Source organism: Lactuca sativa, chromosome 9 (genome assembly GCF_002870075.4).
Source record: "Lactuca sativa cultivar Salinas chromosome 9, Lsat_Salinas_v11, whole genome shotgun sequence".
NCBI lineage: Eukaryota > Viridiplantae > Streptophyta > Magnoliopsida > Asterales > Asteraceae > Lactuca > Lactuca sativa.
Window position 1 is genome coordinate 59174379 of NC_056631.2, and position 19879 is coordinate 59194257.

General features: G+C 35.4%; 1 protein-coding gene across 2 annotated transcripts; it reads left to right on the forward strand.

Moving 5' to 3' along the window:
* Positions 1–5247: 5247 nt before the first annotated feature.
* Positions 5248–10342, forward strand: LOC111912317 (uncharacterized). 2 transcript variants are annotated; one of them, XM_023908138.3, is made up of 9 exons: positions 5248–5521; positions 5835–5948; positions 6064–7070; positions 7206–8388; positions 8477–8756; positions 8844–8951; positions 9026–9304; positions 9388–9531; positions 9890–10342. In XM_023908138.3, the coding sequence occupies exons 3-9, from the start codon at positions 6071–6073 to the stop codon at positions 10076–10078; spliced, it is 3183 nt and encodes a 1060-aa protein (XP_023763906.1). In that variant the 5' UTR covers positions 5248–5521; positions 5835–5948; positions 6064–6070; the 3' UTR covers positions 10079–10342. The 2 variants fall into 2 exon arrangements, with proteins under 2 accessions (XP_023763906.1, XP_023763844.1); XM_023908076.3 differs by lacking the exon at positions 5835–5948.
* Positions 10343–19879: the final 9537 nt, after the last annotated feature.

Consider the following 19879-nt stretch of genomic DNA (forward strand, 5'->3'; position numbering starts at 1 on the left):
ACAGTTACCTAACAACCCCTCATTTACAAATTATTTTCAATTAAAGTCCATATGTTACCATTCAGCCCCTAAGTCTCCAAAATCTCTTCAAATTAAGTCCCAATAATTTACCAAGTAGTCCCTACCTTCATAACTATTTACGAAACCAATCCGGAACTTACACTTCTAACCCCCGACTTCTAAAATCGAGACAATTAGATCCTCGAGAACAACACCTTGCTATACAATTATTGATTTTAGGGCTATTATTTGATCATGTATTTGTTTATTTATTTGTTAAATAAACGGGGTGTTACAAGTCCTTTTGGTGGATCGTGCACTACTAGAGGTTGCATGCTATTGGTGCAGAAGCACAATGGATAACGCTTTGAGCGGCACACTTGTCGCTCTGGGAAGTGACCAACTATGTTTTGGCTTATCATAGACCGGAGATTGTCGTCTGGAATTGGACCTGGGCGCGAGAGAGCCAAGTACCAAGATCCTAGTGCGAGACCATGAGGGTGAGGGTCCGAGTCAGGTGCTAGGCTGGGTAGCGACCGTTAACTAGGTCGTCCTAAAGATAGTAGTTATGTTATCTTTAATGTATACCTAGAGGGATACATTAACAACACCCATTTAATGACTTTCTCCTATATTTTGTTAATACTTATTTGTCATGTTCATAGAACACACAACATAAGGTCTAGTACACTTCATAGCATGCATGATGGATTCAACTATCGAAACATATGAAACATCTTTCATCTTGTATACCTTAGTCTTTGTGCTAGGTTATTGAGACGAACTTAGTATTGTGCCATGTCTCATTGGTACATATCCTCTCTTAGAGTTATCCATATTAAATCGCTTCAAGATTTTGCCAATGTATGTACTTCGGCTTAACTCTAATAATCATTTAGATCTATCTTTGTAGATTTTAATACCAAGAATGTATGTTTACTCACCTAGATCCTTCATTGAAAAGCACTTTACAGGCTAAGACTTTATATCTTGTAAAGCCGGAATGTGATTTCCAATGATAAGTATGTCATCTACATATAGAAACAGGAAGGTCACCGAGCTCCCACTATTTTTCATGTAAATGCAAGATTCATCTTTGTTTATGATAAAACCATACTTTGTGATTTCATCGTCAAAATGTTGATTCCAGTTTCGTGATGATTTTTTAACCCACAAATGCATATCTTGAGCTTACACACTTTATTAGGATGCTATATATCAACAAAACCTTCATGTTAAACCATATACACATATTCTTCTAAGTGACCATTTAGAAAAGAGGTTTTAATATCCATTTGCAATATCTCATAGTCATAATATGCGACTATGACAAATAGTATCCTAATAGATTTAATCATAGCGACTGCTGAAAAGGTTTCATCATAATCAACTCCTTGAGTTTTAGTGAATCCTTTTGCAACAAGTCTTGCTTTGAATGTGTGTATATTTTCATTAATGTCAATCTTCTTCTTGAAGACTTACTTACTCCTAACAGTCTTATAATGGGGAGGAAGCTCAAACAAATCCCAAACTTGGTTTTTGTAACATCCAGAATTCCGGGTATGATAGTTTGCGTTTCAATTATTGAGGATTTAGGAGGGACTCGACGAGTCGAAGGTCTGACTCGCCGAGTCACGTCGAGGTGATCACGTGGATTTAATGAGCAGACTCGACGAGTCCAAGGACAGACTCGCCGAGTAGGCTCTGGGCAGAGAAAACCCTAAGTTTCCGGGGTTGGGCCTATTTAAGGGAACTTATGACCTTAAGTGCACCTCATACCTCCTGTGAGAAGCCCTAAATCGCCATTGGAGCCATGAGAGAGTTCTTATGATGAAATCAAGTAATTTAGTGGGTCTTATGGAGGGAAAAAAGCATGATTCAAGCAAGAAGCGAGATGGGGGCTGTGGATCTAGCATTTCTTCACGTGGAACTGCTGTGGAAGGTATAAACTTGCATCCTTTTCATCTATTTTGGTTAGATTTCACGATCTTGGGAGTTTTAGGATTTTACTCCCCTTCTTTTGTGCCTATGAGCTAATCGAGACATGATCTGAGGATGGAAAGCTCATATCTAAACCTTGTGAGGTCCTTGAAGACTAGATGTCCCAACTTTAGTTGTCCAAATGAGGGTTGATGTGCTAAATCTTTTATGGAGGGCATGTAATGACATTTTTAAGCAATAACATCATGCATGAACGTAAAGATTGAAGCTTTACGTGATTATTGAGCCTTTAGATGATATATCTATAGTTTAGAGTGATAGATCTGAGTGAAATCGTTTGAATGAGAAAAGGGCTGGATAGACTCGCCGAGTCCATGAGCCGACTCGACGAGTCAGTTAGGGTTTTCCTGGTTAAGCTGAATCGCATACTAACTCGACGGGTCAACTCGATGAGTTGATCTGAATCTTTGCGAAACTTCGTAGAAAGTGAGTGGACTCGACGAGTCACAAGGGTGCACTCGCCGAGTCAGGTCAGATCTAGACTGTGGACTCAAATTTGACTACGATTGACTCTAGGGTTGGGTCAACCATGTGTGATGGAAGCCATGGAGGGGTAAAATCGTCTTTTACCCACTTCAAGAGTTAGACAAAGAAAGAGAATATCATAGGGTGCATTTGAGTATGAGTAAGTATGGCTAAGAGATGTTTATCCTATGTGTTAGGAGGAAGCTAGGTCGAGATTTCTGAGTGCGAGGCTGTCACTTGGTTGCTTTCAAGGTGAGTCTTCTCACTATACCTTACCAAGAGTGGTAATTATGTGTGACCAGAAGGTCTTATGTGTTATGAGGAGTATGTGATATATGTTTCGATGTGATATGTATGTGTTATGATATGTTATGAGTAGTATGGTATGGACCGGAAGGTCATCCTGGTAATAGGTATGTGTTATGATATGTTATGAGTAGTGTGATATGGACCGGAAGGTCAATAGGGTATGGACCTGAAGGTCAATATGGTACGGACCGAAAGGTCGGCAGAGTAGGACCGGAATGTCATCATGAGTAGGATCGGAAGGTCTACCAGGATTGTGGGACCGGAAGGCCCCTGAGACATATTGACTAGAAGGTCTCGTAGAGTTATAGCCTTGAGTGGCTAATTGTATGTACATGGTATTTTGGGGAACTCACTAAGCATGCGTGCTTACTGTGTTATGTGATATGTGTTTTAGGTTCTTATTAGGATCGCGGGAAGGTGGCGACTCGATTGTTCACACAAGAGAAAAAAGTCATGAATGAGGATCCTGGATTTTGATAATTACTTTTGAAAAATATTTCGAAATACGTTATGACATCGACACTCAAGATTTTGTGAATTGTTATATGTGACGTTGGTAATTTAAAATTGAAAAATTTGTTTGAAAATTTTCGGTGTTACAGTTTTCTCTCATGGATTGCATCTCTGCGTTTATGGCTTCAACCCAATTTTCAGATTTAGGATCAGCCATTGCATATTGATGGCTGATGGGCTCATCAGCATTCATCATCATGAAGCACTCATCAATGAGAAATCCATATCTCTCAGGTTCTTGACGAGTCCTACCAGATCTGTGAACGCTTTGTGTTTGCGTAGGTTGAAGAACAATAATTTCTTCATCCATTTGAAACTTGTTTTCTATGAATTCAACTTTTCATGAAATAAAGATCTTATTCTCACTAGGGACGTAGAAGTAATATCCTAAACAATCTTTGGGGTATCCTACAAAGATGCATTTGGTATATCTAAGTTTGAGTCTGCTTGAAGTTTCCTGTCTAACATATGCTTCACTACCCAAAACCTTCAAATAAGATAAAGGTGAAGCTTTTCCATACCAAATCTCATATGGTGTTTTGTCTACCTTCTTAGATGGTGCCATATTCAAGATACAGGTTGCGGTGAGTAAGACATAACTCCAAAGTGATAAAGGAAGAGTACTTATGCTCATCATAGATCGAACCATATCAAGTAAGCCTGATCTCTTCTCTCAGACACACCATTAAGTTGTGGTGTTTTGGATGGAGTAAGCTGTGAGATTATTCTGCGACTTCTAAGATGATATTGGAACTCTTGGTTCAAGTACTCGCCACTTCTATCCGAACGAAAAATTTTGATTGTCGTGTTGAGTTGATTTTCAACTTTACTTTGAAACAATTTGAACTTTTCAAATGCTTCATGTTTATCTTTCATCAAATAAACCTAACCAAAACATTTTTTTATTGTGTTTATATTTTTGTATGATTCATGATGAGTTAAATAAACTATATGTTTATTTTATATTTTTCGTGTTTATCATGTTTTTTATTGTGTCAGTAAAGCAAAGCACAACGTTGTATCGTGTCATCTTCGTGTTATATAAAAAAATATTGTGTCGTGTCCAATAAAAATACGACAAGACCGTCCGAAATTAGAATATTTAGCTATTAAAAAATGATTGAAGAAGTTATATGTTTGGCCAAAGTTATAAAGTATAAACACGTTAAAAGCAACTACAACAAAAGTTTTTGTGATTTTTCCGAACAAAAAATCTCATGAAATTCGAAAACATTATTGTATTTGTTTTTTCAAACCATAAATTTTTTCAAAAATACCTATGTTATTTATTAAGGGGGTGTTTGGATAGAGAAAAAAATAGACTGCTTATTGCTTATTGCTTAATCTCACTGCAATAAGCAAATTTAAGTGTTTGGATAGGAGTCTTTAAAAATCAGTTTATTGCGGTAGGAATAAACAAAATTAGCTGATTTTAATAAGCAAGGAGGGGAATGCTTATTGCTTATTGGTCATTTTACTCATATAAGCTGTTTTATTTTGCCAAACACTTAAATGCTTATTGTTTATTATTTATTCCCACCGCAATAAGCTAATCCAAACACATTTTAAAAAAATGCTTATTCTCACCACATTAAGCAAATAAACAATAAACTAATAAGCTAAAAACTATTTATTCAAACACCCCCTAAATTCTTATCATGAGTTTTAGATAAGCTCACATATATTTTCAATCAACTGTAAATAAATTTTTTATAAAACAATCTATAAAAAAATAAATTGCAAAAAACTCTCACAAGTTTATTCATTTTAAACCATCTATATAACAAGTTTTTTCGTTTTAAGTTTTTCTCATGAAAAACTCCACCAAAAAAGAAGGCCGAAAAGACTTTACACAATGTGTGGGGAGTCTATGTGATAATTTTACATACTTGAGGGTCTAAAGTAAAAAATTCGTCCGCGTTTGGGAAGTAGGCTATGGGGAAATATACCCAATTACACAAATGAAGAAACACCATAGAGTTCGCTAATGGAGTAAATGCTCTAAAATTCTGCCCAGTCCAGGTCATCTCTCTTCCGCCATTGCTAATCACTGAAGCTCAAACTTTCACTTCTTCATTCTCTTCCTTAACTCTCCATCCGAGACTTCAAGCGGAGATTTCAATTTTAAAGAGGCTTAAATCTGAAAGCAGCAAAAACAAGAAGGTTATTGGGGATTTAGAAGAAGATCTGCACAGAAAACTTACGTTTCGGCGCATGCTATATGCGGATTTAGGTAAAATTCGTGATACTTTACAGTTCATATTACATGAGTTGTTTTTATTGTATGTAACAATACAGTAGAAATCGGAAAAAACTCACTGGAAGTTACATCTAACTAGGCTACAATGCGACGTTTGAAATTGAGTATTTTTTTTTCCAAAAATTCTGTTTAGTTACTCCCAAGGTTCCTAAAAAGGAGCCGCGCTTCGTTTTCGATGGCAGACCTAGTAATTTGAAATGCAAATTTGATCGAGATTCGATCCGAACTTTTAATCTGTCTGTCAAAATCATCAACGCACTGAGTTTTTTTTTTCTTCGTTTTGAAGTTGAGAAGCAAGCGTGACATTCGAAAACGAAGTGTAGCGTTGATTTTTTTGACAGGAATTTGTAGTTGAGCCGCGTGTTGACGCTTGCTGAAACTTGCATTTGAGTTTGAACAGGTCTTGATGAAGTACACGAATTGCGGAATATTGTTTTGTCAAGTTATGTTCGTTTTCTTTCTTCTTTGATCTTCCTGGCTTTAATATTAGGGTTTTTTTTGCTTGTCTATTACAGTTCTGACATGGCAGACTCAAGCTCAGTGAACGTCATACTTGAATTTCTGCGAAGTAATAAGTTTGCTAAAGCTGAGGCTGCATTGCGCTCTGAGATAGGTAACCAGACTGATTTAAATGGGTTTATGCAAGGTCTTAAGCTTGAAGGGAAGGACATAGGAGGGAAGTTAGTAGATGAAGACAGTAGGTCAAAACCTGGTGTGAGTGATGAAGTATCAAAAGAGGAGCTTGTTGTGAAGGAAATAACAAGGAATGGATCAGATAGTAAATGGAAAAATGTTGCCTTTGTTGAAGAGCAAAGTAAAGCGGGAGAGTCAATTGGAACAAGGGATAAAAATTATATGTTATCTAATAATTCAGAAGAAACTGTGATTGATTTATATTCAAGAAAGTTTAATTCCAGTAATGGATCGGTTGATCTCTACCAAAATGATGCTGCTTCAATCAGAGCAAATGATGCAAAAGAGTATCTGGTTTCTTCTCAATCAAAGATTCATCCATCTGAATTAGCTGATAAAGATAGAGTTATGGACAACCCTTGGTCAAGAACTGATGAAATTAAATATAGTTCATCAGATGTATGGAAAGATTGTTCTGTTAAAACAGTGTTTCCATTCCCCAAGGGAGCTGCATCAACTAGTTATGATGCTAATTCAGGTATAGGAGAAAAAGAAGATAGAAAACGGGGTGTTGACAACAACATTAGGGCAGCAATCAAAGAGCAAGTGGACGAGGTTGGAAAATCTTTGTATTTTTCAACAACTCAAGGGAATAATGAATCAAAAGCTTTTGGTGGGTTGAGTTTTCCAGTTATCTCAGAGAAACATAAGGAAGAATTACCTAGGTTGCCACCTGTCAAACTCAAGTCAGATGAGAAAGCATCAAATATAACTTGGGAGGAGAAGTATCAACGTGATGGGCCTTGTTCAAAGACTATTAATGCTGATACTAGTTTTCTTATAGGCTCATTTCTTGATGTTCCTATTGGTCAAGAAATAAGCTCTTCAGGTCAGTACTCACTAGTATATATTATATAACTATATGTATGATTTTTATTTTTTGTTAAAAGCTATGCTGTTCAAGATGTAACTAGGGAAGTAGGGATGTTATTTGATCTTACCTTCTACTCCTTTAATGATTTAGGTGGAAAAAGGCCTCCAGGTGGCAATTGGTTTTCTGTAAGCCAGGGAATCACTGAGGACACTTCTGATTTAGTATCTGGTTTTGCAACAATTGGTGATGGAATGAGTGAATCCATTGATTACCCAAATGACTATTGGGATTCAGATGAGTATGATGATGATGATGATGTTGGCTACATGAGACAACCAATTGAAGATGAAACCTGGTTTCTAGCTCATGAAATTGACTACCCAAGTGACAATGAAAAGAAAACAGATCATGAAAACAATCGGGACCCACAAGAAATATCTCCAGAAAAAAACGAAGATGACAATCAGTCGTTTGCTGATGAGGATTCATATTTATCAGGTGACCAATTTTTTCATTCAAAAAGTATGGATCCAGTTATTGCTCAGTATGATGGGGAGCTCATGGATGAAGAGGAGTTGAATTTGATGCGTGCAGAGCCTGTGTGGAAAGGGTTTGTGACACAAACAAATGAGCTTATCATGTTAAGTGAAGGGCAAGTCTTGGAAAAGACTAAAATGCCCCTGTTGGATGATCTTTGTGTAGATGAAGAACAACATGGTTCTGTGAGATCAATTGGTGTTGGAATCAACAGTGATGTTGCAGATTTTGGTAGTGATAATGATGTTGGTATTTCATCACATGATTCCGAGAAGAAATATATTGACAAATCTACGAAAGACAAAAGGGTAAAACCGTCATTTCATCATGATAAACCTGTAGTTTTGACAAAAAACACGACAAACAGTGGATTTTCTTTTCCACCACCTAGAGACGGGCAGCCGGTGGCTGCTTCTAATAAAGCTTTCTGGATAAACAAAAGCGAGGAAACTGATAATCGATTGCATACTTTAATGGGAAATGACGATTTCGCCCCTCCATGGAGACGAAAAAGCAGTAGTTCATCACCTGTTAAGAGTTCAAGGGAAGAAGAAGAAGAAGAAGATGATCAAGATGCTGTAGGTTCAGCAAATTCGAGCCCTTCCACTTTCTCAAATTACGGTTATGCCGAAAATGCCCGTGTTGCTAAGAAAGAAACCAATTCTAAAGAAGACGATCCAGGGGCATTATTGGAAGATGAAGAAGCAGCTGCTGTCCAAGAGCAAGTGAACCAGATAAAAGCTCAAGAGGAAGACTACGAAATCTTCAACCTCAAAATTGTTCACAGAAAAAACAGGTATGTCTTATTGTCTTATTTAATTTTTATTGTCTTCTCTTGCATCTAAAAATTACCACTTTACCCTCGATTTTTGTTTTTTTCTCAGAACTGGATTTGAAGAGGACAAGAATTTCCATGTAGTTTTAAATTCTGTGATAGCTGGTAGGTATCATGTTACAGAGTATCTTGGTTCTGCTGCATTCAGCAAAGCTATTCAAGCACATGATCTTCACACTGGCATGGATGTTTGTGTGAAAATAATAAAAAACAACAAAGACTTTTTTGACCAAAGTCTTGATGAGATAAAGCTTCTAAAATATATCAACAAAAATGATCCCGGTGACAAATACCACCTTCTCAGACTTTATGATTACTTTTACTACCGAGTAAGTCAAATTCATAACTCTATTTTTTATAAATTTGATTTTTCCTTTTTGTATTATTAACTTGTTTATATATATATATACTTTCAGGAGCATTTATTAATCGTTTGTGAACTTCTCAAGGCAAACTTATACGAATTCCATAAATTCAATAGAGAATCCGGAGGAGAGGTTTACTTCACAATGCCAAGATTACAGGTTTTGTTTTGTTTCCATTTCACCCCTTTTTCTTTTTATGATAAAAAACTAAAAAAATAACATTTTTTTTGCAGTCGATAACGATCCAGTGTTTAGAGGCGCTTCAGTTTTTACATGGTCTTGGCTTAATACATTGTGATTTAAAGCCTGAGAATATTTTGGTGAAAAGCTACAGTAGATGTGAAGTGAAGGTGATTGATCTTGGAAGCAGCTGTTTTGAAACAGATCATCTTTGTTCTTATGTTCAATCCAGGTCATATCGTGCACCCGAGGTTATTTTGGGACTTTCATATGATAAAAAGATTGATATTTGGTCCCTTGGATGCATCTTAGCTGAACTTTGTACTGGAAATGTAAGTTTCTTTTAAATAATTTATAAAGTATTCAAATTACCAAAGTGGAATAATTTATTTATTTATTTATTTATTTTTTGTAGGTTCTATTCCAGAATGATTCCCCTGCTACTTTGCTTGCTAGAGTGATTGGAATTATTAATCCCATTGACCAAGACATGTTGGTCAAAGGGCGAGATACGTATAAATATTTTTCAAAAAACCACATGCTTTATGATCGCAACCAGGTACACTTTAAAATATAGAGTAAATTACTGAAATGGTCCCTATGGTTTGGTCAAAATTACATGTTTGGTTCCTAACTTTTTTTTTGCACTCGGATAGTCCCCGTGGTTTGATTTTATTGCGTTTTTCGTCCCTTACATACATAAAGTTAAGGACCAAATATGCAATTTTGACCAAACCATAGGGACGGAAAACGCAATAAAATCAAACCACAAGGTCGATCCGAATGCAAAAAAAAGTTAGGGACCAAATGTGCAATTTTAACCAAATCATAGGGACGGTTTTAGTAATTTAATCTAAAATATATAATTCTAATAGTCTTTGTATACATGATGCTTTATGGTTTGTGTTTGTATTCAGGATACAAACAGATTGGAATATCTGATTCCAAAGAAGACATCATTAAGGCATCGGTTACCAATGGGTGATCAAGGGTTTATAGATTTTGTGTCTCATTTGCTTGAAATTAATCCAAAGAAACGGCCTTCAGCAACAGAAGCTTTGAAACACCCGTGGTTATCATACCCTTATGAACCAATTTCATCTTGAAACTTGAAACAAAATGAAAAAGAGTTGGATCAAATGTATTTATTTATTTATGTGTTTGGGTTAAGAGCGTAATTGTGATATGTTGAAACTTGAAAGGAGTTGGTTTGGTTTGGTTTGTATGGTTAGGGAAAATGTTGAAGGAGGTTGTTGTACATATCATGATGCTACCAAGTACTGATACTATATCATCATGTGTTTAGGGGTCATTTTGGTAGTGGTTAGTGAAATAGTGTTTTAATCAAATTTTGGGTTGGTTTTGGTGTTTTTCATGTGTTTAAAGCCAAAATGGAATGGTGTTTCTTGAAATTGTTTTTGTTTTTGTTTTTGAATTGGAGTTCGTATTTAAGAGCATCTACAATAGAAATAGAAAAAGCTTTTCTGCTAAGCTGTTTTATGATATTATTGTCACGTCAACAAACCAAAAACCTTAATATACCTTGACTATGGTGAACTGTTTTCATTTAGCTTGTTTGTGGGTCTCATTAATACATCGTTAACTTTTATGAAACCCTTTGAAAAAAATATATCTATATATGTTGGACTTATTTACGATTTAGCCATACATTTTTAACATAGTAGGACATGAAAACGGGCAATTTATTCAATTTCGGGTTATCACACAGTTACCGTGAATTACCCGTGCCCTTACAAACGTTTACATGGATTATGAGTAATTTTCTAGGGTTTTTAAGGGGTTAGAGCTTCACATTTCTTCCTCTTTTTCACAATTAACATCAAAACCTAACAAAACGTATTTTCTTCTCGTTGAGTACGTGGATGATGTATTATAAGATGTGGTGGAAGATGATTTCAAAACAAAAGCCAACAATAGGTGCAAATATTGTAAGATAATAGATTGTTTTTATTGACAAATACTGAGGTTAAACCTCATATAAATAAGGTTGCATAACAGACCCAATCTAAACCCTAAAGGGCTTGCGCCTAAACCCTAATCACTAACATCTCCTCACAGTATGATCGGGAGGGGACGATTAAACTGGAATAATAAAAACATAAAACATAACATAAATGAAGACATCGTCAACGACGGTGGCAGAGGTCTAACGATGACGGATAACAACTGCTTGTCGGAGAAGGAGAGAGAAGAAGCGACGACCAACAACGGTTCCTTTGTGTAAGAAGAGAAGAGTGACGACGACAATAATGATCGTGCAACCAGTGACAGAGGGGTCCGAAGAAAGGCAGCTAGAAAGAAAGAAGGCTCGAGCTGCGGCGGACGGAGCCAATTCTAGCGAGATAGACGACTGCAATGTTGATAGAGAAAAAACGACTACAGATCAGAGGCTGCCCGGCAAAGAAGGTGCCATCGGAGAGAGGCAGCGACAACATCAGAAGAGGCTGAATCGGAAAATAACTCTGAAGAAGTGGCCAACCGAGAAGGAGGCAGAAGTAGACGAGGCAGTAGAAGAAGCCGATGAGCGGCAGGGGCGGTCCTAGATAGGTGCCTGGTGTGGCACTGGCAACACCTAGCTTCCGCGCACGTAGTAGAAAAAATTTTGTTTTTTTTTTTTTAAATTTTTACCTATTGTGCCACTACGTAAAAAAATCGTGCAACTACTAAATTTTTTTTGTGCAACTACATAAAAAAAAATATTGTCACTCTATGGGGAATTACCAGACGAAAAAAAAATAATAACGAGCCCAAATGCCCAATGTTTTAATCAATTATTGTCTAATACCAAAATAAAACTTAATTGGATAAATTAGCAATTGGGTTAATTACTTGTAAAAAACATAGCCCAATCCTAATTAATTGAGTGTTTAATTGTGTATTATCGGTACAAGGAAAAAAAAGATTACGATTACAGAATCGACATCGACTACTTGACTTCTTGATCCTGCGTCCAAAATTCCTTCGATCGTGCCTTGGCTACTGTCGCCTGTCCGACTCGTGAACTCACAATCCTTCATCCTTGATCGATTTCAGTGTTGGATCCATCACAATCATTGATCGATTTCAACAATACTCAATCACTCAATGTCTCAATCTATCGTTCTCTTGAAGACTTGAAGCAAGTATCGATCAACTTCTGTCTTCTTTCAACTTCTATTGTTTTGGTTTATTGGTTAACAAATAACAAAATCCACTTCAAAGTTCAAACATCAAAGCCCTACACTACAATGAAACAAGTAAGTTTTACTATCAATTCATTTAGATATTTGAAATTGATATTTTTTTTTGAAGATATTGATTGACTTGGGTGAAATTGATTTGTTTTATTGAAGTTATATTGTTTGCTTAGGTTATATTGCTATGTTTTTATTGAATTGATTGTTTGATTAGGTGTAATTGTTATGTTTTTATTAAATTTATTGTTTGATTAGGTGAAAGCAGCTTGTTTTATTGAAGTCATTGTTTGATTATCTGTAATTGTTATGTTTTTATAGGTTAAACTAAGTGAATTTTTTTTACCAAAAGACAAAGACCTAATCCTAATGAAAGTGGTGAATAATGCTCCTAAATACCAATCACCAATCAATCAATCCTCGTACTAACCATCAAACAAGAAAGGTGAAAGCAACTTGTTTTTTTTATTATTTTTTTTATTATTTTCTTTTATTTTTACCAAAGGACAACTTGAAATATTTTATCACTCTTGCATCAAAGATGAACGCTTCACTAGTTTGAAACGAATTTCCGACCTTTCTCGTTTGATGGTTAGTACGGGGAAGCATCGATCTTATCCTTTGGTTTATAAGCTTTTAAAGTTGGCTTTGATATTACCCGTAGCGACCGCAAGTGTAGAAAGATGTTTTTCAAAGATGAAGCTCTTGAAGACCGACTTGCGTAACAAAATTGACGATGAATTTTTGAACGACGCATTGCTTTGTAATGTTGAGACCAAAGCACTTGCAAAAGTTGAGAATGTAAAAGTAATGGAGCGGTTTCAAAAGATGTCTGCATGAAGATGACAAATTTAAATTCTAATAGATCGTTGTTATATTATGTTTAACCATAAAAAAATTGTATTAGATGTTTTATATCATGTTTGACCGGAATTTTGTTTTTAATGTTTTATATTATATTTGACCGGAAAAAAAATTGTGCAACCCCTACCACTAATTCCTGCGTCCGCCCCTGATGAAAGGGCTTTGGTTTGGTGCCATCTGACTGTTTTATTATTTAGACGAAGAAGAGAAGAAACAAAAAAATAAGGAACATATGACGGCACCTCCGACGACTATTAGAGAAGGTCGCCGGAGGTGGAGGGCGGCAGTAACGGGTTATGGTCAGAAGTAAGGTTTTAATCGATACCATGTAAGATAATATATTGTTTTTATTGATAAATAGTGACGTTAAACCTCATATAAATAATGTTACATAAGAGCCGTAATCTAAACCCTAAAGGGTTTGGGCCTAAGCCCTAATCACTAGCAAATATGATTCTTCAACAAATTTTGTGTTGAAGACTTTGATTTTTTTTTTTTTTGTTTTTTATTTTTTATTATTTATTACTTGAGACGACCAAATCTCAAGTGGAAATTGGTTATGAAGACGATAAAGACGATAACAAAGAGATAGCTATGGTCGGGTAAAATACAATATCTACCATTCAACAATGAAATAGAATATGATGAGATGAATTGTTGGAGAAAGATATAACTCATCACATCAACTAACATATTGTTTAACTATGTCATAAGAAATAGTTATTGGCTTTGGGTTTCACAAATATGGTATTGTTCGTTTAGTTGTTAGATGTGGGGAACACAAACAAACTTCTGTGTCCATGTTGACTTTGGGCATAATGAATGAATAAAGAGAGGACTTTCCAAATTTAATATATATATATATATATATATATATATATATATATATATATATATATATATATAGAGAGAGAGAGAGAGAGAGAGAGAGAGAGAGAGAGAGAGAGAGAGAGAGAGAGAGAGAGAGAGAGAGAGAGAGAGAGAGAGAGTTAGGATTAAATGTGAATTCTAAATATTGTGTGAATGTGTGACCAAACTATGATCATTGGATTAAAAAAAATTAATAACTATGATTTTAGGGTGCATTATATTAATGTAGGATAACAATTACTATATAATTACAATCAATTAATTCTAAGGTTATTAAAGAGTAATTATGACATTTTATTAAATGAGATAAAAGAGAAGTAAATATATTTTAGGAAACTAAGTCAAATATATTAACAAAATCCATATTATTATTTTTAAAACCAAATCACAGAAAATCACGTATTGGAAAATGTGCAATATTTTTTTACACGATAATCACAAAAAACAAAATAGATTTCATTCTTTAAAAATTACTTAGTTTGATAATATATTTCTTTCGATAATAATTAGACGATTTCACTATTAGTTTTAAAAACTATTAACAAAATGTTTTTATACAAAGTTTAGAAAGTATAAAATTAAAGAATTTGACGGTTTGATTTTTTAAAAATCAAGAATTTACTTGAAACTTATTTCATTTTTTAAGAATGCATTGACTAATAAATATTTGTGAACTCCTGTCATAAAACTAGTGAGATATATGAGACAAAAAATCATTCTTTAAGAACGATCCATTAATATTTTATAACATATTTTTTTAAAGTATATATAATATTCTTTTTATATAGATTCACCAAACCTATAGACCAACTCAAAATTCTTGAAGAATAGAAAAATATTATTTTTACAAATAAAAATATGTTATAGTATGTAACATAATCTTGAAGAATATGCAATAAACTAATATATTCTTTATATGAATTCTGAAAGAATGAGCATTTGATTCGACATTATATCTGAGTTTTAGTCACCAACTTTCTTGATACATATATTAAAGAATTCAATTTAAACTACTTACCAAAATTATAGGAGTGAAGTTAAATGAAATGAGTTACAATAATTATAAGATTATAACTGAAAATACATTTATTGATTTATATGTTAATTAGTATCATATCTTTTTTAAATGATTGGTCAAAAATTGGTTATACAATCACACAATATATAGTGTTTATATATGAACCTAACTATATATATATATATGTATATATATATATATATATATATATATATATATATATATATATATATATATATATATATATATATATATAGGGTTAGGTTCATTTGAGACCACTTATATTTTGTGAGATCGTGAGACGCATTTTTTTTTTTTTTTTACTTTTTTTAGTTAATTCAAGTTCCGAAAATAATATTTAAAAAAAGAATTTTTGGATTTTTCTATTTATTTTGCATTTTAAAATTATTTTTTAGAATATGTACAGTGTAATATTCTATTAGAATATTTCACGTATTTAAAAAAAAAAACGGATTTTTTTTTATTTTTTTTATTTAATTCAAGTTCCGAAAATAATATTTAAAAAAAGAATTTTAAATTCTCCCACAAGTAAACCCTAGGCTAACAGGCATCATAAATTAGGCAACATTATCATGAAATCATGAAGATCCCTAGCCTAGTACTAGCATGCTGTTCTATCAAAGCTCAAAAACAAATATCATGTATGGTATTTTGGGGTTACTTACTGGCTCCGGCTGATCGTACCTCCGCGTCCTCCTTTACTCATTTTGAAAACCATTTTAAATTCTCTTTTGAAAACCCTCCTCGATTTGAGACTGGATTCACACGAATGTTCCTCCAATTCACTCAAACCAAGGCTCTGATACCAACTTGTAACGACCATAAAATTCCAACCAATTTAAACTTTTCAAAAACAACACGATTTCATAAATTTATTACAAAAAGATTTTCAATACAATTATTTCAGAGTATTCCCAGAATCACATCACAAAACATAATCATGAGGAGCGGTACGATCACGCCTTTGCCTTGCCACGGTCTCCTGAAGAACCTGAAAAACATTAAACCACAACCGTAAGCCCGAAAGCTTAGTGAGATATCCCCAAAATACCAACCACATATACCATACATGCATAACATGCCATATCATAACAGAACATAGAACAACCATGCACTTCGGGTCTGCTGTGTGACTGGTCCGCCCGCACTGGGCCTTCAGTCCACCTGGTCCACCCTCCGAGTCTAGCCACATACATCGAGTCTATAGTGTGATTGGTCCGCCCGCACCGGGCCTTCAATCCACCTAGTCCACTCCTTGAGTCTACAGTATGACTGGTCCGCCCGTACTGGGCCTTCAGTCGGCCTGGTCCACTCTCCGAGCCTCGGCACGTCTGGTCCGCCCTCTCGGGGCCTACAGCCTATCCGGACCGCTTGCTGGGCCTTCGGGATAACCGGTCCGCCCTGGGTATGTTGGCCTACAGCACAAAGCAGGACTCGCCTCAACCCAACCCCAGTCCAACAACCATGTGCACATAAACCTTCAATCATATAACAAATCATATCCAATCAAACTGATCTAACAGATCACATAGCATAGCATCATCCTAACCAGGATACCGACCTAACCGGTCACTAGCATAGCATCATCCTATATACCAAGATACCGACCTTAACCAGGTCTCTAACATATACCATCCTAACTACCGGATGCAAACATAGCACAACAAAACATATCAACGATACCCGAATCACAATCCGATAAAGGGCCGACCTTGGTGCCGTAGACCTTGTCGATATAGTGAGGATAACTCACCTCGCAACTGCCGACTGAAAAGATAAAACCAAGATGCTCCGACCACTGGCACGATCTCCACCACTAGCCGACACCAACACTGAACTCAAAACAAAGCCAACAATTACCAATATGCCCCTGGAAGTCAACTAGTCAACCCTTGGTCAAAGTCAAAGTCAAAGTCAACCTTCTGACTGACTCTACTTGCCGAGTCAACCTGATGACTCGTCGAGTCCCCATGCTCAGAACTTCTCGATCCGCGACTCAACTCGTCGAGTCACCCCGAGACTCGCCGAGTCCAACAACTCTGAGTCCCCTCGCACTCAACTCACCGAGTCCTCCCTTGACTCGCCGATTCACGGCTCGACCAGAAGAAGGTTAGGACCTCGCGACCAGACTCGCCGAGTCCAAGGCTATCTTCAACCAACTTGCCGAGTTGTTCTTCCAACTCGTCGAGTTCCTGCCCACCTTCATGCAACTCGCCGAGTACACCCTTGTGACTCGCCGAGTATGCCTAGATCTGAAACCATACAAAGGCTTTCCAAGCCATGCATATGCTCTAAACCATAGATCTACCCTTCTACAAGCCATCCATCACGTAAAGTGGCAAACTTTACGTGAATCCAAGTAGATCTAAGCATTTTACACTCTAGGGTTTGGGTTTGGGACAAAAGGGCTTCATCAACCATTCAAGAACAGGGACTTTAATGCTCTCTAGACCTCCTCCATTCCAGATCTGAGGTAGCAACCTCAGATCTAACTTCCAACTCACAAAACCACAAGCTATTATTTCCCAATGCTCCAAAGATGATGAATCTAGAAGAATAACAGCCCAAGAAACAAAATAATACCTCAAAAGAAAGCTCCAACAGAAGAGAAATCCGAATCCTTGCAAAGCCCCTTGCTCCAAGCCTCTTAACTCTCCAAGATCTCTTCCAAAATCTCTTCTCCAAGGTTCAAAAGCTCTTAATCCACTCACAAACGCGTCTTAGGGTTTTCTGGACTTCAAGAGAGGGTAAAGAGGCTGAGGAGAGGGTTTAATGTCCTTTAAATAGGGCTCATCCTCCGAAATTAGGGTTTTCTCCACTCAGCACCAACTCGCCGAGTCCAGCCGACGACTCGCCGAGTTGGCCACTTAGCACACGACCAGAGTCGCGACCCTACTCGTCGAGTCCACTCATGGACTCGCCGAGTTGCCCTCTCACACTTACACTTTTAGCCCTTCTACTTTACTTCCGGTATTCCGGGATGTTACATCTAGCTTATTAATCCCTATAATACTTTCATTTTTAACATTATATGCTCAAATCATGATTTAAATGGGTTTTTGGAAGCTTCATGGTACAACTCAACAATGACGGATCTTTATTTCTATATCCTTTTCATGGAAGTAATGTTGTTTTAAAGCAAATAATATGTTTCTAATCTCCTCCATGTAAAGGAATCCACCATTGTTTTATGGTTGTGTTGTTTGATCCACTTAGCTGATTTAAGTTAACTTATGTTTTGTTTAAGCTGCTTCCATGATTTGATCTTGTTATTAAGTCACTAGAACTCATTTAAGTGTTTTGATGTTAAGCCATTATGACAATGTGAAGCTAGCACAAGTGTTGATAATCCATAATTATGCGAGTTTATGTCATTTCTAAACATTTGGATCAACACATTTGTACTTTAGATTTGGTTGAAATCATGATTTGGAATGATGAAAATGAAATTTTTATGTGTTATAGAACTTGAGGAATCATTTGATAATGAAAAAGGATTTTTTAAGGAGTATTTTAGTGATCATTTGTAAACAAGATTTTTATTATTGAGTTCATGCCTCATTTGAGGTTTTTATTATTGTAAGTAAACTTCTAGTCATTATCATCCATTTAAAGAGATTAAATCATCATTTTAGACAAAAGAATTGACAATAAATTAGTCCTATTTATGTTGGGAACAAGTTAGTACCTAAGTAAATAATTAAGACCGTTAGGAATGAGTTGGATGTTCATATAACACATTTGGACAACTGAGGGAAGTTTGGAAGACATTTCTGCATGTTTTAGGGTTGTGCATATTTGACTTGGTGAAGTCAAATCCATGTACAAATTTGACTCAGTCGAGTAATGTATTGTCCTAAATCTTGTTTACCTTATAATTTTTGCATCCGATATCTAAATAAGTCCCCGTTTTCACTTACGTTCATGTTTTAACATTAGGAATGCTTTGAAAAACAAAACTTTAGTTTTGGAATTAATAACTTAATAAGTGAATTAATGGAGCACTTAATGGGATTTTGATATACTAATTGTTACTTATAGGTGATATTTAAGTTCTCAAACCATTTTAAAAGGGGAAAGGGGGTGTTTGAAGCTATAAAAACTTTAAGGTATAGAAGTAAATGTCCATATATATATATATATATATATATATATATATATATATATATATATATATATATATATATACATACTTTGTTGTTTTTAATTTATTTGGCCTATATAACTTTCTTGATGTGCTAAGTGCCTATAATAAATATTTCTTGTGCATTGCAAGAAAGTTGCTTTGAAAAGCCTTTTGTTTATTTGGGAAGTTGGTTGTTTTGGATTTTTTTTTGACATTTTGGACGATCTGAAATGATTAGATTTATTGGTTATCATGAATATGCACAAGTGAGGCTAGTACCCTTGTGTGGTGGTTCATAAGATACCTAGTTGGAGGGTTATTGGTGTAACTTTTAAACTATACCAGCCTAAATTTGAACCACAATGACTCTTGAGATTGACTTGAGAAACGAGAGAGATGCATAATGCATTATTATTATGGTTTGTTGAATTATTCCATTTGTTTGATTGTATTGTTGGATCCAAGGTTCTAAATAATGTTAGACGTGACTTGACGATAATCTAAAGCCTCAAGCTTTTACTAGCCGTGACGAGCCACACCGTTTGTAAAGTGTGACTTAAGGCGACAATTTTGTATATAATTAATAATTATATATATTTTTCTACTAGTATTCATTTTTATACATATATGGCTTAAAGCAACATTTTGTTAAAGTATGATGTCAAGTACAAGACTTGGAGCCATGACGCGCCATGATGAGTTTTTTAGAATATTGGTTGGATCTTTCTTGATCTTATTTGGCTAACCATTATTAGCATCTTTTGAATTAGAGCTTGGTTTTGAATATATGGGTTACAAACAATTTGACTTTAAC

Coding starts and splice junctions, on each gene's coding strand:
- LOC111912317 (XM_023908138.3), top strand. CDS start 6,071: ATGGCAGACTCAAGCTCAGTGAACGTCATACTTGAATTTCTGCGAAGT. Junction 7,071..7,205: donor TCAAGAAATAAGCTCTTCAG/GTCAGTACTCAC, acceptor TTAATGATTTAG/GTGGAAAAAGGCCTCCAGGT. Junction 9,532..9,889: donor TGCTTTATGATCGCAACCAG/GTACACTTTAAA, acceptor GTTTGTATTCAG/GATACAAACAGATTGGAATA.